General features: G+C 29.9%; 2 protein-coding genes across 2 annotated transcripts; one reads left to right on the top strand and one right to left on the bottom strand.

Moving 5' to 3' along the window:
* Nucleotides 1–1,745: 1,745 nt before the first annotated feature.
* Nucleotides 1,746–4,040, bottom strand: LOC149058325 (uncharacterized). The gene has a single exon (XM_089220450.1). The coding sequence runs from the start codon at nt 3,948–3,950 to the stop codon at nt 2,319–2,321; it is 1,632 nt and encodes a 543-aa protein (XP_089076576.1). The 5' UTR covers nt 3,951–4,040; the 3' UTR covers nt 1,746–2,318.
* Nucleotides 4,041–9,384: 5,344 nt separating this feature from the next.
* On the top strand, nt 9,385–21,968 carry LOC107164189 (heat shock 70 kDa protein 12A-like). Its single transcript, XM_015511920.2, has 13 exons — nt 9,385–9,566; nt 14,433–14,579; nt 14,807–14,948; nt 15,413–15,744; nt 17,675–17,853; nt 17,923–18,144; nt 18,265–18,436; nt 18,585–18,716; nt 19,294–19,505; nt 19,615–19,740; nt 19,880–20,147; nt 20,868–21,043; nt 21,194–21,968. The coding sequence occupies exons 1-13, from the start codon at nt 9,485–9,487 to the stop codon at nt 21,377–21,379; spliced, it is 2,376 nt and encodes a 791-aa protein (XP_015367406.2). The 5' UTR covers nt 9,385–9,484; the 3' UTR covers nt 21,380–21,968.
* Nucleotides 21,969–22,554: the final 586 nt, after the last annotated feature.

Consider the following 22,554-nt stretch of genomic DNA (forward strand, 5'->3'; position numbering starts at 1 on the left):
TCTCACCCAATTCTATATATAATCTGTTAATTTCATATGATGCACTTCCTATTCCCTGCACAGCTGACTTTACTACTGTGGTTTGATTCTTTAATATATGCAACATATTCACATTACTAGTCTCAATTTTTTCTACTATCTCATTGGTCTCTTTGGTACAGTCATCATCACATACACCAAATAATGTTTTCATTGCAGTACCTACTATATTTATTAATCCTCGACGTCTCCTAATAGTAGCTACCGAATCCTTATCCGTATTATCATTAACAATTCTCCCAATTGATTCATACATTTGTTCCCTTTGTGATGCTATTTCCAAAAACGTGGTCTTTAAGATATCAAATCTTGAACATATTTCAAATTCTCTTAACCTATCTGTGCAATGATTTGTCATATTCAAAATTTCATTTCTTAACTGATTATATCTATTATCATAATTAACTAAAGGTACATATGTGACTAATTCCCAATGTGCCCCTATAATTCTCATTTCGCCTTGATTTTCGTAGAATATACTGGTTTCGTTTTTAAATTCTTCATTATTATATGGTGGTTGTCCTTGAATGATTGTCAAACAGAATAACCTACATAAATAACGTCAACAAATAATTGTAATAATTATTATTAAATACAATCCCTTAACATGACATTCACAATTAAATATAAATCTTTATGGTAACATGTATAATGTTTACTATAGGTCATCTATACATGCCCCCACAATTTAAAATATACTAATTCTCCAACTCATTGTTTCCATACACTTTTAATGGTATCTATGTCCATAATCACTTAATCATATTAAATTACATTAAAACTTATTTCATATTAATATTTGATCACTTATTATACTACTCTTATACTCATATTAATTATATTTACCATATTTTATTATATTATAAATGACTAGTTACAGTAATTTTACAACTCTATATCCTCCATATCTGATAATACATATGATTGATGCGTCAATTGCCTATTTCTGGTTATACGCTTATATTCACATATTGTAACTACTGTCACAACCATAACTGTCATCATAAACATCCCAAACACAACGTATACTACATAACTTACCTCATAATTGTTTTTAGTTTTATTTTCAATTTTATTCTCTACAGTTAAATCCATTGTATTCATTTCATTATCATTTATGTTTATAGTAGTATCATATACAATATTATTTTTTGCTATTTCCGTGCTACATTCAACACTTGTTAATTCATTATTCTTTGCTCTTTCGCTGGTAATACCTTCAATTTCTTGCGACTCCATTATTTCATGCGTAACTACAGATAATGTACTTGATGTATGAACCTTGGTTTTATTAATTTTAATTAAATTAGGTAGTAGTAGCGAAATTGGATTCTCTTGAATATCATCTTGCTCCATTTTATCTAATTGATTTCTTATTTCTGTCTGTTGTGAGTAAGGTAACCTATAAGGTCTTTGATAAATTGGTCGTTGGTTAATATTTAAATTAATAACATGCTCGGCTGCATCTGTAAAAGTTAATCGATCTCCTTCTTAATAGAATATTTCTGCGTATCGTTCACATATTTTAAATATCGTTTGCCTTTCCTCATCACTCATATGATCGCTTCGTATTAGATTTAAAATTTTATTTACACGATTATCATTATTAATTTCGGTTTTTATCGCGTGTATGTTATAATTGTTTGCGGTTTCATACAATATTTTATTCATAATATTCGTATCTATTTCTTGTGAAAGTTCGGACACATTTAATAAACTAACCATGACCCTTCCTGTTTCCACGGTCCCTATTACATTCGCACAATATACATCTTTTATCAGTTCCTGTTTGTGTATTATAATATTTTTATTTCCCATAGCTGGGTCTGCGATAGGCACTGCCACAACGGTTTCCGTTCGTGGTTTTAATACAAATTTCATTTCATTTTTATTTATTTCATTAATTAAACTATCATTACTATCATTATCTATAACTAACGAATTTTTAGCAATATCTATAATTGCTTTATTCTCTATTAAAAATTTTTGTCCTAAAATACCATCCTTAGGTATTGGAAACGAATCATAAACTACTTGAAACTCAGTTTCTATATTAATATCATCAAATCTTAAAATTATTTTTACTAAACCTACAGTTGGTACAATTTTGTCATTAATTCCTTTTAAATATATTTTTTTATTTTCATGTACTAGTGTATCTGGTATCAAAGTACTAAATTTTATTAAATTAACATCACTTCCAGTATCTAAAAGTAAATCTATAAATTCCTTCTTTATATTAACACTTTGGCATGACACATGATTATCATTTATAACAGTTACAAAGTATAAGCATCTTGTTCCTCGACAGCGGCTATTAAATTTATCGCGCGAGCGCCACTTGCCTCGTTCGATCGATTTAAGTTTCCCGAAAAATTATTAGTTTGTTCCGAATTTAGTTTCTTATAACATCTCGATATATCATGACCTACTATATTACAATATGTACATTTTACAACTCCAGTATTATGATTTATTGCTGGTCGGGTAAAATTATTATGTGCATTCGGATTACGCGTATTATTTATACCTCGCGCTTGCATACAATCCCGTGCGTAATGGTTTCCTCCGCATTGGTAACAGCTTATATTACTCAACACGTTATTATTTGGATAATTATTATTATTGCGATTATAGTTATTATTACGTGGTGGGAATCTATTATTATTATTAAAATTATTTCGATTCTGATTATTGTTTAGTCTATTAAAATTTTGGTTTTGATTAAATTGTGGTCTAATAAAATTGTTGTTCGGTCTTTGATTATAAGATTGTCGCGGATAATTATTAGTGTTAAAATGTCTGTTATTATTATTTAAATTTCTGTTATTATTATGTCCGTACCTATTATTAACTGTTTCAAAATTATTGTTATTTCGCCTATTATTTCCACCATTATCATTTCCATTTCGCGCGTTATTGTTCCCATAATACTGATACGCGTCATAATCGGATGTAAGTTCGGATTCTTCCTCTTTAGCTAACTGCATAGCAGATTCAAGTGTAGGAGGATTACGTGATTTTACTATCGTTCTTAAACTTGGAATTAGACCTTTTAAAAATACTACTAATGTCTGTTCTTTTAATTGGTCAGTTATTACGGTAGATTGCTCAGGCGTTTTGTCTTTTGTACTAACTACACATAAATTAAAATATAATTGTTCTACCCTATGTGCATAAGAACTAACGTCCTCATTATTTCTCATTCTTACCGAATTTAATGCTACCTGTAAAGATGATGCTGTTCTCTGTGGTTCAAAAGCGTCTAACAAAATTAATTTTATTCCTTCCCACTCTGATACGTCCCTATATCTACACACTTCTAATGCTTTATCAAATAAGTTCGTATTTATAAATTTAGTAAGTATCGATAATTCCTCCTTGTCTACCAATGAACATAATAAATCGCAAGCTCTTATAAATTGATGTACATCGCGCTCACCTGTACATGTGGGTATCATACCTGTAACCTTGTCTAAAGAAACTTTAATAACTGTAGCCATTTTATTAACCTTCCTTGTATTACGTTTAGTTGGTTCTAATTGAGTATGTATTAACCCTTTCTTGGTACGTGTTCCTATTTGTCGTAATTCTATCTCGTTAACTAAAATTGGTCTTATACTTGTATTTAATAAATCTTTTTCCCTTAATGACTTCAAATATTTTTCCCTATCTAAATCTACTGAATATTGATAACCTTCTTCTGTACTTAAATCAATTAATATTTCACTTTCAACTATTTTTACTTTATCGTTATTTTTATTATCTTTAATATCTACTACGTTTTTATTATCAACTGTAACGTTAGTGGGTTCAGTTTTTACAAGTTCCTTAATTTCCTGTAATCCTCCCGTTAATAAATTTTTACTATCTGTTTCCTTAACTTCTAATGTATTATTTTCTTTATTCATTAATCTTTCTTATCATATTCAATTAATACTTCTAATACGTAAATATTTTAATTACTCAAATTTTTCAACTTACTATGAATTATAATTTATTATTTATTCGCTTCAAATTAATTGTTAATTCTATTTCCTATTTATAATAAAATATATATGATTATATAATTATTATACTAACAAAATATTTATTGTAATTAATCAACAAAATTATATATATATAAAAATATGTAATATGTAATATGTATAAACATATGTAATCTGTAATTTTATAATATTATCAACAATAATTGTAAACTTTGTAAACTGGATAGTTTGATATCTATAGTCATTCTCATTATATTATTGAAATTGTAACAATGAATTTTAAGCTTTTTGTAGTTCTATGATGTTATAGCCCTACAAAAACCTTTTTTTTAGCGGTGAGGTGTAACGAGCTGTGACTTTATCTATATTTACTTATGAGTCCCTGGTAGTAATATCATAATAATAATGCTGAAGAGCAGCGGCGTAGTGCTAATAATAGTAATAATAGTAATAATGCATATGACACTATATATCTCACTACTCATATAAATTTTCTTTTAAGTAGGTCACGCAGGAATTGTGTGTTTTATGTAAATTTAGATCGTGTTATAATGTTTTGTGTAAGGGACATCCGGTTAAGTGTCGCGTGTAGCCACACGCCACAATCACACGCACCATATATGACCATGGGAGTTGCGTAACATAGATATGACCACTGGAGTAGGGAGTAGGGATTTCTCTACAAGAGGAGCTCGTAGACCGTACGATAGTCAGACGAACTTACCAACAACTAGCGACTGGAAGCTGAACACTCTAGAAGTTACATCTCATTATTACCATTAAATAAATTAATTGAACTTAGTCATTTTTTTCAATATTATTAATTATTGGACTTGTAATAAATAAAATATTATTCAAAAAACATCAAGTGTTGATTATTCCATTCAACTTCTTGACAATCCTAGAAGGGCTCGTTACATATCTGAAAGGCGATAATATACCAATTAAAATTTTTAACTAGGTATTACCTAAATTATAAATTATAATTTTATTAAAAAACAAATTGTGTCTTACCATATGGATTAACAATACTTGGAGTTAATTCCTTTCGATTCGTTTTAAAAATATTGTTTTTTTTTTTTACATGACTAAGTAGTAGGTACCTAAAAAGCTAAGTTATCACCACAGTACCACCAAGTGAGGAAAACAACAAGTGAGTAAAATGTAAATCAGCGATGAACAAGATTAATTATTTATATATATATATATTTATAAATCAAACGTTATGATTATGACTATATATTAGACAAAAAACTGTTGACATTTTTAAATGTAATTATAACGGAAAACAAAAATAATTAATACCAAAAATTACAAACATTTTCTAAAAATGCAAAAAATTTTCAATTTCTATAGCTAAGTATTGCAAATTTAAAACAAGGTTTCTCATAAGTAGGTAGTTGAAAAAAATCTAAAAATCTAAAAAAATATCTATACATCTTTACTCTAAAATACTCTATGGGACTACTATAGGTACTCGGTATTTTTTATAGATATTTTTAGTTAAAATTTAAGGATAAAAAATATTTAAAAATATCATTTTTTAATAAAAACTGTTTTCTAACAACTATATTAATTTATTGAATGATATAATATAATAATATAGTATAATATAATATACGTATTTGTAATTAAATATTAAAAATGTGGTAATTATATAGATATCAATTAACGTTAAAAAATATTTGTGAATGAGGTTGTGAGTAATATTGTAGTCTGGGGATTTTTTTTCTTAGGGTCGGGGATTTTTTTTTCCCGGGGATTTTTTTTACGATTACCAAATATACTAAATACTAATAAATAAGACTACTTGCTAGATCAGAGGTATTCAAACTGTGCGTCGCGGCTCCCAGGGGAGTCGCGAGAGTTTGCAAAGGGAGCCGCGTCAAAGCACCGAAAACCAACATCATACCTAGGTCCTGTATAATTATTATAAATATTTTCTGCAATCATTATTGAAATGAAAACGACACACCTTACGATTCGAACATTTTAAGTTTTATTTCTAGTACTAAAGTCACTGTTATTATCACCCATATAACATATCTCACATATTGTGAACACCCAAAGGAGCCGCGTGCTGAAAAAGTTTGAATACCTCTGTGCTAGATTATAGTAATAGGTAGTACAGAATACATTATACACATTTTTAAAAAATAAAATTTTTTTAGCCCCCCATGGTTCTGTATTATTTTATGGTACATTAAAAGATGTGTAGTACGAATTTTTGCCAAAAATAGGGGTTGACCTAGACGCTACAGGTGGAATGCAAGGTACCTATTTTAGTTGCTATCGTTTGTACACAAAAAATTATTAATAATAATAATAATATTACTAAGTTTAATTTTAATTAGGTTATCTGATATATATACTTTAAAACATAGGTACATAGTTATTTTAATAAGGGGTAATAGAGGTTATAGAAAATTATATGCATATTATATCTAAACAATTTTTAAATTGTATTTATTTTGATATATCTATACATAGGTATAGCAAAAAAGACTAAAGGAGGTTTAAAACCCAACTACCCCCTCCCAGACGTGTGTATGAAAATAATCAGATACAGAAGGTAATGTTAATAAAATTAATAGTTAGAATTCAATTACACGTTGGTCTAAATCATATTCAGAGCCTTCATTTTATTGGTTCACTGCATAATACTGTATAGACGTGACTACGTGAGTAGACTTTAATCGCATAGATTCAGCATAAAGCGGCTCACTTTTTTATAAGCGGCCAAATTCATTTTGAACAGCCAATATTGTCGACTGTGATGCCTAAATGATACACTGCATCTAAATTGCTGTGTTATTGCCTATTTATTGTTACTACAGTGACCGTTATAATATGTTTTGTGATTGTGCGCCTATATATAGTTGCTGTTAACCGGATACAAAGTAATTATCTAATGGAAAAATTGGTTCAGGTTCACATTTAATGTATTTATATAAATAATCATCCCAGCTAACCGCCGACGGTGACTAAGCGGCTATGACTTGCACCAACAATGCAATGCCCACAGACCAATGAATCCGACCAAAAAAATGTTGCAGATGCAATTGCACACGAACTTTCTGGTGCCACCATGCGCCACGCCTCCATGATGGTCTTCGTCTCTCCGATTGCCATTGCGTGGGTCACGCTGTCACGCGTGGCCATATAGAAATGGTGACCCTTTTTCATGGCCGGATTGGGTAGTCTCGGCTTTCCGAGAAATATTTTTCAATCGGCCCGTAATTTGCCATAGAATAGCCCATATTGGACGAATTTTAGTGTTAATAAATAATAATGACCTTATCACGTTTGTTGACTGTATACCATTATATAGCTGTCATCAGTGGCGTAACTATGGGGTAGCGGTCGTGACCACAAAATTTTTTATGGGGTCGCAAAAGTATCATTTTGCTACCACAAAATTATTTATATAATTTCATAAAAAAAATTCTGCGTCAGTGTGTATTTACTATTTTTTTATCTTTAAACAGTTATCAAGAAAAAATACGTTATTTTTGTGAATTTTCGTGTTATAAAACAACTGTAAGTATAATGATTATTTCAGAATTATTTAGGAGAAAATTTTGCGTAAGTGCTACTATTATGCTTATTGGAGAAGGTGAAGCGCATAAAAGTGTTTGCTACCCCAAACACTTGCTGCTAGTTACGCAGCTGGCTGTCATTAAAATCGTAACGTTGGTATATTGCGGTAAATTTTTCATATCAGTACAACATTTTAGCGGTCCTTTGAAATTTTCTCAAATGCTTAACTGGCCTATCCGGGCCTGCCCTGTTTTATGCTTAAGTTTCATCGGGGCACCATGAAAACATTTGACGCACAAAAATCACATTGTTGACGGTATTACTGGTATTAGTATATTATGTTTTGATGACCATATTCCGTGCGTTCTTGGTTGACGAGACCGCGTACGATCGTATCTTTATTATCTCCTGGGTTAACGACCGAACCAAGAGTGGTAACTAAAGAGCTACACCCGACCGCGTACATACCATAATAGTATACCAGCTACTGTACATACCGTTAACCATCACGTATTTGCATGGTCAACATTTCAAATGTAGGTACGTAGTTATAACGTATTAGAATACCACCGCATCGAGTATACTAATTACTAATACTAAATGTCTAAAATATGGTATAGGTACCTATTATTACGTAGGTACAGATTTATACTTATTATTATTTTTTGTCATAATAATGGGTCTCGTTACAAGTTTTATATTATGTCTTATGTAATAATTGAGCTAATTTTTATTTTTACAAGCAATGGTTTGAAACTTTGACAAAGAAATTGCTTTCGATACTAAGGGTATTCATTACTCACTACAAAAATATAATATCTTAATTTTTTTTAAGTTACTTGTTTTAATCTTGCTGATCTATTTTATATAACTCTCATTAGACATCACTTCATATGAGTATATTATATCACAATTATTGTTGTATCCTCATAAAGCATGCTTTTTTTTACAGTTGTACAGCAAGCCTGCCATTTCGTTCGAGCGTGTGTATATTATGCTCCGTTAATTGAGTAATCATTTTTATTTTTGAGCCGCGAGCCGTATGATCATTGCGTTACCTCAATAGAATAGTTATACAATGTACTCAACCTATTTAGTAGGTTGTAGGTATACACAAAAAACGTATTTAAAATTCGTTATTTTTGTGAGTTTTCTATTTTACGTACTTAAGAGTATAATTATATGAAATATGCCGAATTTGACTATAACAATATTGCTGCTCTTAAAGGTACTTACCTATTGTAAAATGTAATACGTTTTTTCAATTTGAATCTTGCATTTATATATTTTATGATTATTGGAAGGTATATTATATATATATATATATCATTCAGTGACTCAAGACTCGAGTTAAAAAAAATATTATTCTTTATTTTGAAAACTGTATTTCAATCATCTATTAAACGTAATTCATCTAAAGCAAACCGACTGACCATTACCTATTTTTTATTATGTATACAGTGGGTCAATAGAGCGTACTATTAACTATAATAATAGTAATGGATCATGGATGACTGATTTTATGGTAATATAAAAATAAAATACTGAATTCTTCGAATACTGAAAAACACGTATAACAGATGATCGAGTTGTTTGGAAACAAATTAAGGGCAGCAATTTAATTAGCGTTTAGCTTCTTGACCCTAATATATTCTCTTATTCTCTATAATATTATGTTCGCTATAATATAGTCCTTTCTCTTTCTCTATTCAAATAAAAATTAGGTTTTTTCCTCCTATATTTTGTATATAATTACCATTTACCATGTTGCTGGACTGTGAAGACTCCACTACGGCACGGTCCAGAGATTTTCATGACTGACGTATTCATACGTTATTCGGTTAGTATTAAAACGTCGTTACAATAGTGAACACTTTATATTCTTTGTTTTATGTCTGTGCCAAATAAATACATAAATGTTTACGAACTCCAAAAAGAGCGAATTTGCCTATGCGATCAAACCGGAAGCTGCGGTGTACCAAATACACGATCGTAGAGGTAAGTCAAAGTCATATTTTCAGTATAGCATTATAATATTGGTAGGTATACCTTTTGTTATCATAATATTTTGGTAACATAATTGTTTTCCCTGAGACCTTTTTTTCTTTCTAACTTATAAAGTAATAACTATATAGTATATACATGCGTATTATAATATTTAGGTATGGTATAATAGAATAATTAGGATGCCACTAGGATATTATAATACCTAGTAATATAGTACAAAGTACAGGCATATATTTTTACTGTTATTCATTCATTATCTGTTATCACATTCACATTCACATAGATATATGTACCTTATACAGTTATATACAGTCGCTAAGAATACCTATACATTTTTTATATAATTGTTTTTTTTTTCAGGAATTTAAGAATAGGTTTTACAATTTACATTACCTATATACTGTTGTTTACTATTTCTAATTTAAATTTTCCAAATTTGAAATGATTTTACTATAGATAGGTAACAGTTAAAATTTTCAATTCTAAAAGAATCATAACTTGTTTAAAAATTAAAATTCTATTTAAGGCCCTAGATACAGTGCAGCTTAAACGTCTCACATAATTTAGTTTATTGGGCTTAAGCAGCTCCAAGCCCCTACATATATGTAAATTACGAAAAAATTCGGTATTTGATATCACAAATTCTAAATCTAAGATCGGTAAATGTATGGTGGGCTAAACGAGCTATTTTTTAACTTTAATATATAAAAAAGCCCTAGACCGCTGGCTCACATGGGCTTCTCATATGGGTACGCTCCAAACGTTTAACGCTCAATGATCCTAGCTCCGGCTGCGACACTTATGGACCTCTAAACATATTCATCTATACAACAAGCACCTTATATACAAAATGCTACTTAAACCAATTTTGGTCTATGGTATACAGCTCTGGGGGTCAGCTAAATTTACTAACATCACTAGAATACAAAACTATCAATCCAAAACTCTAAGATTTTTGAGAGACTAAAGCATAAAGTATATAATTTATTTACTCAATTCTAATACATATATGTACTAGCTACCTATTCATTTTGTAGACTGTAGTTTTATATAATTAAAGCATTAAAGTCACTTATAAACTTTCTTAAATCGTAATTGAAAAATATAATCCACCTATACAAACAAAGTAAAAATATAGGTACGCAAGATAATATTTTCTAACAATTCAAAGAAAATAAATTTGAATAGAATCTGCAGAATAACAGTATTACTGTGTCTAAGGACTGAGACTCATTTATGCATCGTGTGTGTTGAACGATGAAGACTTTGACCTATTGTCAACAAGTGCAACGTTAACGACCATATCAAAGTTACACATGAATGATATATATTATTTATTATATATATGTAAATGTGTTAATATTGTTTATTATAAGTACAAATAATGGGTTACGACTTATGAGTAAAGCGTGGATTTTTGTCTATTATACAATTTTATAGTATCTTCATTTTCACCTTTTTGAATGTTTGTTAGTTATCCTTACAAAATTGTAATACAGAAGAAATTTGATAAACCATCACTATCGAGACTGCAGGCATTAAGACGGTTAACCGAATGGCGAATAGACATGTACATAATATTATTTTTGAAATATTTTCATACGACAATTATATAAATATACTACTACTACTACTACTACTACTACTACTACATACACACTTGTCATACTTAACAAAATAATAACCTTTATCTTCTTTTGTTTTTTTGTCTTTACATATCAACAATATCAACTATCCAGTTACTGGGCAGTATCTAATTAGTAATCACATGAATTTATGTTAGAAATTTCTTGATAAGTCTGAAGAAAATTACTTTTTGTTACATTTATAGTTTGATCACAAGCCCGGATCGGTCAGTCAAGCATCGAGAAAATCTCGAGGGCCACTAATATTTTAGACTGACTTGTACGATAAATTTGTCACAATGCCCACGTAACGATTTTAATGAAAGGTATATAATAGTGTAGTAGTGTACAGTATTATACAGTCAATAAACATGATAAGGTCATTAGTATTTATTAATATTAAAATTCGTCCAATGTGGACTACTTTAGCAAATCAAGGGTCGATTGAAAAATATTTATCGAAGGATCGAAACTACCCAATCCGGAGCTGTTGATCATCATAATTCACGAATATGTCTTATTATAGTTATTATGATAATCATAATTATAATCTTATATCATTCTAATTATAACTATATAGGAGATAGTAATATATATATAACCTCTAAGTACCTATCTAAACATTTTTAAACAATCTAACGATAGTCATACTTACGCAAACTGTTTATAACGAATCGATTTCCTATTAAAGATCCCAGACAGAGTGGAGCGAATCTATTGTTATTGTTCCTTAATTACCTACTACTTATACTTAGTGCCTTCGTGCCTTGTCATAATTATTTTTAAACGAAAAAACTCTTGAAAAAAAATCACATAGACTTTTGACCTATTGGTCTATAATAATTATAATATGTAGGTCGACAATGCAAATTCAATAGATTACCTATAATATAATTATTGTATAAAATTATACTTTAAAGAGATAATGTATAAATTTCAAGCTTTTCATCATTTGCGATTTTATTTTATTAATTTGATATTCGTACTTACCTGCTATCTCATGTATTTGAAATTTAATTTAATATTTAATTAGTACTAATTACCTATATAACAATTAAATTATTAGTTATTAGGCACCTAATACTTTATTTATTTATAATATATTTATAATAAAATATTATCTTACTAAATAATATATATTGTGTTATCGAATACATGGTACCTACTTCATATATCATATTGTACATATTAAAATGTATTATCTACAGCTATTGCTAGGTAGAGTTCTTACCTATACGGGCTTTATGTACCAATAATGGCCTTATACATGATTCAATCTAACTTTTTAATTTATTGGTATCATATGGGTATTAATATCAGAAAGTAGGTAGATAACTACTTATCTAATGCAACTATGCAAACATTAGTATAATAATTTGATTAATTTGAGTTTATAATATTACCTAATTAGGTATAATAGTATTGCATTCTATACACAATGAGTAGTACATCTACAATGATGTGAGTTTAATTTAGGTACTTACATAACAAAAGCATGTAGGTACCTATTATTTTAAATACTTAGTTCCTATACTACTTCCTAATTTTTATCAGTTATTATGGTGTTAGATGTTATATAAATATAATAGGTATGTACTTACTATTATATCTAGTGGAAAAATAATTACTTATAATTGATACTTGATAGTTAATAGGTAATTATTAATATTTTAAATTAATATACAATATACGTTCTTCACTTCCTCCTTTAAGATCTTAGATATCTGAGGTATCATATTAACTTCTCCATTCTGTCTTTTTTCATGCACTTCAATACATCATAAAACTTGCTTAATTCTTAATAGGTATGTTTATAATTTATGGACAGATAAATTGTGCAATAAAAAAAAGTTTTTAATTCGAAACAATTGCTTTTAATTAATTGTGACGCTTTCCTCGCTATTATTTTTTTTCATTAATATATTTTGACATGATATTTAGTATCGAGAAACGAAATGTTCATTAAAAATAATATTTGGAAAGTAATAATTGTTATCATTCTTTGAAAGTACCTATATACTTCACTAACAATTAGACCTAGAGTGATTTTTTTTTAACAATCCTTGTAAAGCTGTTACTTGTTAGCGTTTAAAATAAATACAGTTTACACATCAGGTGTAGGTTAATATAATATTAGATAATATATACATTAGTACATGTATGATATAATTATTATGTCATAACAAATTACAAAAAATTGTAGATTGTGATTTATAAATTATAGTTGATTTTTACAAATGTTTAATTTATATAATTATTAATTATGTTTAATACCACGCCACTGGTCACTACGGTGTCATGTAGTTATAATTTAAAAATAGTAACGCTCAAGTTCTATTTAATATTTATTGACGATTATCGAGACTTCCTGTTTTAACCTAAAACATTTTATATAACTATAAATTATAATATATAAGTACCCATTATACACAAAACCGCGTGCATCATAAATAGTTTATTTGCTTTTACTTTACGGCCCTGTGCACATAATGCAGTTGGTTTATTGTCTTCATGATCGTGAAGTGTTGATAATGTAAACTGAAAGTACCAAATCACGACTTCTGGAGTTCTGTATGACTGTATACCATGTTATATACAATAATACATATTATTCTTCTAATGCTATTATAATGACTACCTATAAAATATTTACTAATTTATATATATATATATATATATATAATATACACACACACATATACATATATATTGTATAGTTTGTAGTAGGTACCTATATATACCTATAATATGTGTCGTTATTTACTGTCGACTGTTGCCATTGTCGTGTCATGTTATTATATTATTCTACTAGTACGGCTGTACCTAGGTATAAATATATATATATATATATATATATATATATATATATATATTATATATGTCCCTATCACGATATTAGGTAGACGCATATAGTATATACAACAATTATAACGGCATGGTACTCCGCCCACGCGGAACACGCAGAAAACACCTATTTCTATATGGCTATTATCTATCATAAGAATAGTTAAAATATCGTTAACGATTTCAAATTCTCATTATGCATCCGTAATTTTTCTTTCGCCGCAGTTAGTTTTTCTTTTGATAAGTATATTATTGTATTGTTGTTAACTGCTGCGGCAGCATCGTTCCGCGTGGTTGGTCACGACCGCGATGTAATTACACACCCGGCACACTTTCTTCCCATTCAATTGATTTTATGTGATTTGTTTTGTTATTCCGCCCGCCGCAGAGCCACCAGCCATGATGAACTTTGCAGCAGGCGACACGTCGTACCACGAACGCAGGAGGGGACGAGTGTTCGTTGACGATCCGCTATCTAGTCTTGAACAAGAGATACTGCTGTTCAGACACAACAACATCCAGAAATTTCAACAAGGTATATTTATATACTATATGTATATTTAGAGATCGCGTTTTATTTTAATATAATATACACGCGCGTACAGTGACTTTACCTGTGCTGAGTGCACTCCTACTAGCACGTGTTACGTGTGTATGTCGTTTTTCGTTTATATATGTTCGCGCGCGAATCATTTATCGCGATCTTTACTCGATAAACGCACAGTGGGCTAAAGCCGTGGTGGTATAATATCATTATATCAGTCTTAGGTTGCGTGGAAGAGGAACCGGAATACAGGCTGGACGACATCGAATGCGCTCTGCGCTACAATTCGCTCGATTCTGGGATCCCGATTGAGTATGACGAGGATGAAGTTGCCAACTCAATAAACACAACTCTGAACAGGTACGAAACCACTTTATTATACTTAATTTATTGTAATTCTGTGGATTGGTTCAAGAAGGCCAAGAATAGGGCTAATAAAGAACATCGTTGAGAAATTTAAATTTGAAATAAGTCAATCAAAAAAAAATATATACATTTAACAACTATAGGTTTTACGTTATAGTTTTAGCATAATTTCGATGACTAAATTTGTTTTACATTCTTAATTTTAGAAACAATAATATTAATATTCGGAATCAAATAATTAAATAGTTATAGGTAGTAGGTAATAGGCATGTCTCTATTATAAATGTGTAAATGGTTAGTTCAAAGGAGAAAAATTGGCTTGACTTGACGAGTTGATGATGAAAAAAATGGTTTACTTAAATTTTAGTATCTCTATTAAAAAAATTAAAACTCAAATTGCACTCGCAGTGGTCATCTACCAGCTGCATTATGTTTAATATCGTCTGACGACGCTGCAGGTTGATTTCGTTGTCGCTAGAACAGCAGTGTTTCCGGCAACCGGATGGGGATGAGTGTACGACCGCGATGAGCAGTTTCACCGCCGCAGCCGCACCGGTTACCGTCAAGTCCAACAACAACTGCTGTAGTCCTGTGCCATTGAACGAGACTTATAACCTGGTCGAAGAAGTATACGTCAACCGAGATCAATGTCACACGACCGAGCTCCAGGTGCTGGACGAATCGCCCGAAGACGGTATCGTGGTGGCGATCGACATCGGTACGACGTACACGGGTTACGCGTACTCGTTCAGACGGTCTGGCAGGATTACCATCATGAAGAAACCCGACTGTAACTATATTATAGTAAACCTTTTTATAGAACTTATCATAATATAACTATTGTAGGTAAACTTTATATTGTACGCTGTAATAGAAATGGTTGTTATATTTATAAGTGAACCACAAATAACTACTTATTAAATTATGTATTGGAGGCATTTAGACAATTCGTATAGATAATTGTGAACATCGGAATTTTTTCGAACTCTTGGAGGATGGATATAGCCATATAAGATATTATGGCGTTAAAAATTCAGCTAATCAGACACAGTATACATCATAATATATTATTATTATTATTTGTTTTTATATACGTAGGTAATGTGGTCATAGCTATTTAGCTATATATTGGTATAAAGGGTACTCTTGTCCGATTCACGGCAGCTTTCGCCTGTATAACTTATAATAACTACATAATATATATAAACTATTGAGAAATCCCGGAAAAAAATAAAAATGAACAATTATATACCGTGTGTCCGCGGAAACGGGGTACACTTTACCACTATCATTACCCTGTACATATTTTTTAATTCTGTTTTCGGGACATTAAATTAGTCTATTGAATCTTTAATTTCGATGACTTACAAATTTTTTTACTCACGTATTTTACGCATGCGCAAGGCGCAACACAACTTTACTTTTTTAAATGGCAACCCCTATTTTGAATATCATTTTCGGATTAATGGATTTTTTTTAAATAATTTTGATCTAACTACTAACTAGGTACTACTCTCTATAGTCTATATCCAATATTGACCGAATGAGAGTGATTTAAAATTTAAAAAAATTATTTTGTTAACATTTATTTTTTAATTTTAATTTTATTATTTTAAACTCTACTACACATTTTTTATTTACAATTCAATTTACAAAAATCACTAACATAAGTTACTCGATAAATTGATCGAAAGTCCCTCCATTATTTAAAACGCTCATTCGGTCAATATTGGATTGAGAGTAGTAGTTGTTAGATCAAAATTACTTTAAAAAAACCATTAATCCGAAAATGATATTCAAAATAGGGGTTGCCATTTAAAAAAAGTGAAGTTGTGTTGCGCATGCGTAGTATAAAAATACGCGAGTAAAAAAAATTGTAAGTCATCGAAATTAAAGATCCAATAGTCTAATTTAATGTCCCGAAAACAGAATTGAAAAATATGTACAGGGTAATGAGTGGTAAAGTGTACCCTGTTTCCGCGGACACACGGTATATATTAAACTTTTGAAACATAATGTTATATTATCAGAAAAGGGGAGTTTTCAAAATAGTATAGTAATTTAAGTATTCCAGAACAACTAATTGTATATTTTAAAGAATATACTTCAAGTAAAATAATTACTGCCCTTGTATACTTTGTAGTTAAAGTTAACACTAGAATACTAGATTAAGAAAAACAATATTGTAACACACTAACACTTTAATGACTGTCGGCAGACGAAATTGCTTTCATTCAAATACATTTACACAAATAAATATAATGAATGAAAGTATTTGAAAACGTTTTCATAGGGGATTTGCAGTAGAACCATTTATTTTTCAAATTTTTACATTTTATTTAATTATTTAATTATTTACAATTTATTTACATATTATACCTACCCATACTATATATTTTATTAAAACAAAATAAAATCATTGCACAAAAAGTGAAAATAAAATAATTTTGTGGCATATTTAAATTTTAAATATTGCATTCAATGATTAAAAATAATAATATGTTTTCCGTTGTTGTCCTTCTTTTTCTTAGTATTTTACTTGTGTATGCATAATATTTTAAATATTTACGGATTTATTATTTTATGATGACCATAATGGACTACATAAAGTGTTATAGATGGATGTTACCGTGATGTACGCATAATAAACAATATTAATATTGTATTAAATGTATATGTTTAAGTTAAACGGTATATTGACGCGTTGTTCTTATATTTAGACGAATGCGATACGATAGTCGATGGTCAAAAAATACCCACAGCTCTACTGTTATCGCCAGATTTTAATTTCCATTCGTTTGGAACTGCGGCCCGTGATTATTTTCATGATATGCACCCGGAGGAAGCACACAAGTGGTACTACTTTGATAAGTTCAAGATGTTTTTATACAATAAAGACGTGAGTGAAATCGTATTGTTTAGGTACCCTACTGAAGCGTATTTAGTATAAAATTGAAATTATTTTCAGGTAATCTCTAAAGAAACACATATAATGGCCGCCAACAGTGTGTCCCTCCCAGCCACTCGCATATTGACTGAAGCTTTACGACACCTTAGATATTTAATTTTAGAAGAACTCACTGAACGGTGTTCCGAAGCTTTGAGCCTGGATTCAATTTCGTGGATACTTGCCGTGCCTGCTATTTGGAATAAAAGTACCAGGCACTTGATGAAAGAAATTGCAATCGAGGTTTGCAAGAACACAAATTATTTTAGTAACCATTTATTAGTGATAATAGTCAACTATTTAATACTAATAAATGCATTTTATTCAACAATACTTACAGTATAATAATATTATTTTTTTCAGGCCGGGTTGGGTAGTTTGGAAAATCCAGAAGCTGTGACTATAGTTTTGGAGCCTGAAGCAGCAGCTGTACATTGTCGCAGTGCACGGCTAAAAAATACCAAAGTTCTTTCTAAAATTAGTTTTCAGGATACTTACGAAACTGATTATTGTGTTTTGAACGAAATAGGCGAAGGTAATAAAATTACTGAATACTTAATAAATTTGTTTAAAATGTTTGAATTGTTTATTAGCTTAGAATTACATTGATTTCAAACTGATTAAATAATATAATAAATTCAAGTTAATAACTGAAATTTTGTTTTGTTTTTGCTCAACTTCAGGATGTAACTATTTAGTTGTTAATTGTGGCGGTGGTACAGTAGACGTAACAATTCATCAAGTGTGCCGTACTGCCAACCGACTTCCGATCAGTAAACTTCATAAACCTTCAGCAGGCGTCTGTGGATCTCTAAGTAATATATAGACAAAAATAAAACTTATTTCGTCTATTTTTGTTATCGATTCTATTATTTAAATAAACCTATCTTGCTTTTAAAAAGATACATTATTATGGTAAATAAGCAATACCAAAATCTTGTAGTTTAAACACTATTTCAAACGTGGTACCTACTATATAATATATATAGGTACTAGAGTATTTATACTTAAGGCCCGCACAAAGGGGGGCTGAAGGACCCACGATACTGGGGCCTGGACTTTCAAGGGACCCAGCGTTCTTATAAATAATTTCTTCAATATATATTAGAAGAAATATTTAAAAATTAATTGGTAATTAAGAGGGGTCCGGATTTTGTTCTGTACCAACTATACCAGAGCCAAAAATATGATGTGGGGGCCTGTTTATACCTATAAGAGGAGACTCTTATTAAGAGCTATTAAGTATTATACTATTATACATTTAAAAAACAGCCCTCTATGTATTATTTTCTTTAGTTATTAAGTACCAAATCTGTATTGCTACATATATATAAAATACATTATATAATTGAGTATTTGAGTAAACGTTGTTTAATTGTTGTTGTATTGTAGGTGTAGATATTGAATTTGTTAAGCTCCTGTGTGCTTTATTCGGTTTTGGATTCATGTCAGATTTTAAACTTCAACGACCTGCGGCTTATATGGAACTCCTTCAGAGATTTGAAGAAGCTAAAAAGTTTGTCTCCAGCAAAGTGAGAGCGCCTATAGTTATAAGGCCACCGTACGCGTTTATCGAACACTACTTGAAGTATTCAGACAAAGACGTTCGTAAATAACATAAATATATATATTATAATATGGCATTTAAGTAAATGTCCACGCCTCCACGGCGGTCATATTATTATGAATGCAAATGCGTATGTTTGTTTAAAGGTATCGGACGCCGTGAGAGATTACGGATCCGACGCGATCGTGTGGAATGAACTGGACGGTGTTTTCATTTTACACTATATGGCCATCGAGCCACTTTTTCTGCCAAGCTTTGCATGCATTTCGGAAGTAAGGACACTTTTTGGTATTGCTCAACATTTAGAGACTGTGGTAATCGTGCATCACACCCATCGTTTTTTATTCCAAACTTAATATTGACCTATTAATTATTACTGTAAAATATAATATATAAATATTATGTATATAGCAAATCAACAACATAGTAAACGACAACCAAAAAGTCACCCACATGTTTTTGGTTGGAGGTTACTCTCAGTCACTGTGGCTCCAAGAAAAGATCTCCGAGCGTTTTAGCGACCGCTTGAAAATAATCTTACCCGACATGGGTTATGTCAGCGTACTACGCGGGGCTGTCATGTACGATTTGAATAGGTCGGATACGCCTGCGTATAGAGCCAAACACAGTTACGCTGTGGGCATAATCAAACCATTCGTCGACAACACTCATCCAATAGGTAAGAATATATATGAAATTATATTTTGAATATATTATTAGATACGTACAATACACACTGCAGCCATGAATATCTTACTGTGGTAGTGTGGTTGTCCACATATACATACCCTAACTCCCGTCCATTGAAATTTGTAATGTACAAGATGACTCACAAAATATGCTCACCTCCATTTTTCTTTTAGTAATTTATTTAATTACTTTTTTATTTTTATACGATCGTAGCCAAAAGTACATAAATAACTAATAATAGGTAATAACTAAATAATAATAGTAATTAATATCGTTTAAAAATACTGATTTTTGGAATTTTTAATTATGCTTAAGGAATACACATTTTAAAATCCTTAGAACCAACTACTTTACCATTTAAGGATTATGCCATGGTGGTATAGACTTTTTTCAAACGATAACTTACCTTAATTTTGGGAGCCGCAAATTTATGAAGCCATTTCGAAGTGAGCCACATTGTTAATAAATTAAAATACATAGGTACCTCTATATTCATAAGTTTAAAATTACCAAATAATCTAATGAATTATAACACACTTGACGATCTAAAACGGTAATAATTTTTAAAAATTAAATTTGAAAAATAAAATATTATTTTGTCAAAAAATTCCTGGTCGGGACAAATTTTACAAAGCCCCAGTGCAGGGACACCTTGCCTTATAGATACACTGATTGTTAATAATATTGTATACCTATGATGTAATTTCAGAAAAACTCGTCATAAAAGATGGTAAGCGTTGGTGTACAGACTTGTTGGATTACCTAATCGAAGAAAACGATTGTATAAGAGATAATGAGACGGTCATAAAAAAATACACACCTGCGAACTCTTCACAGGATTCGATCGTAATCAATATATACCTAGTACATAATCTATCAGCCAAGGTATGCACGTATAGCGTGTTATATATTATAATATTATATGATACTTTTAGAAATATGAAATCGAGACTAAAGTTTGAATTTCAATTATTTTATGTTATTCGATGATTATTTCATGATTATTATCATTATTATTCATTTTTTTATTTTCAGTTCGTTACGGACGACGGAGTGTTAAAGTGTGGTTCGTTAAAACTGACGAGAAACGAAGACGTTCAACTGTCTAAAGAACTGTTGGTACAAATAGGATTTTGTGGTCAAGGAGAAGTGGTCGCGACCGCTTTAGATTTAGCGAGTGGTACTCGAGTGGATGCTCAGATCGCTGAAACCGATTGTTGAAAGAATATAGTCTTGTACCTATTGAGATTTTGTTTTAAAATATAATTAAGTCCTTAGGTATATTGTATATAAATTATAAATATATTGTTGTGTTTAAAATTCAGGCTCAATGAAATATGTATCTAAATCGACTAAATCTCTATTATTGGCTATTTAAATAATAAATTGTATATTTTACAACTATATTACTGTTTTAAACTTAAAATATTATTCTTATTTCTTAACATGATGTGGGTATTTAATATTATACTGATTATAATTTATACGTACTAGGTAAAGAGTCTTTAGTAAAGACTTAGAATAATTTATGTAATATCGATATTTGAGATAACTAATATCTGCATATCTGAAATCAACAATGTACCTTGTACCTACCTAATACCATTGATTAAATATACTTAATATATTTAATCAATGCTAATACCTAACAAAGTAACAACCAAATTTTATATAATATTACAATTATTATTTGTTAGTCATTAAATAGTTAGCAGGTACTTCTATAATTACCTGTTATTTGTTAAGATTAAAAAACGAACAACTATAAGAATATGATTTTGTTATACAATAAAATATTATTTTATATGTACTGGCTATGATTAATTTTAATACATACCTAAAAATGTTCCTATTCATAGTAATTTATTACCAGAAAATAATTTAAAACTAATATTGGTGTGTCACTGAAAAGTTTAAAATGTTTTTGAAACTTTTGTTGATTTTTTACCAATAAATCAACACAAACTACCTATATAGTAGGTACGCATTTAGTGGCCTGTGCTCAGTGTACTCAGTTTCACATAATTACATAGGTATTCACCTTTTATATCAATATCGTCAAATCACTCAAATCCATACACGTTAATTTATACCTTTTTTTTGTAAAAAAATGTATTTTATTATTTCATGAGATTTTCGAAAATCAGGAAATCAAATTTCACTGTATTTTGTAAAAGATCACTGTCCACTTGTATTTAAAAATGTGTTAATCAAAAACGAATATTTCTAGAGGTGGTTGTATAATTTTATATTTATGCAAATTAACCGGTTTTTTAATTAGTTTAATTTTTGTGGTTGGTATACCATAAACCATCATCATCATCATTATTCCACCTGCCGTTTCCGTTTTTATTTTATTTTATTTTAAATTACACAACTACCAGTATATATATATA

Source organism: Diuraphis noxia, unplaced genomic scaffold (genome assembly GCF_037042655.1).
Source record: "Diuraphis noxia isolate RWA-SAM2 unplaced genomic scaffold, SU_Dnox_SAM2 contig0002, whole genome shotgun sequence".
NCBI lineage: Eukaryota > Metazoa > Arthropoda > Insecta > Hemiptera > Aphididae > Diuraphis > Diuraphis noxia.

Bases quoted from the DNA above. Each gene is read 5' to 3' on its own strand.
- LOC149058325 (XM_089220450.1), bottom strand. From the start codon at position 3,950: ATGAATAAAGAAAATAATACATTAGAAGTTAAGGAAACAGATAGTAAA.
- LOC107164189 (XM_015511920.2), top strand. From the start codon at position 9,485: ATGTTTACGAACTCCAAAAAGAGCGAATTTGCCTATGCGATCAAACCG. The intron at 14,580-14,806 runs GTATATTTATAT...TCATTATATCAG, and splicing joins CATCCAGAAATTTCAACAAG to TCTTAGGTTGCGTGGAAGAG. The intron at 18,145-18,264 runs GTTTGCAAGAAC...TATTTTTTTCAG, and splicing joins TGAAAGAAATTGCAATCGAG to GCCGGGTTGGGTAGTTTGGA.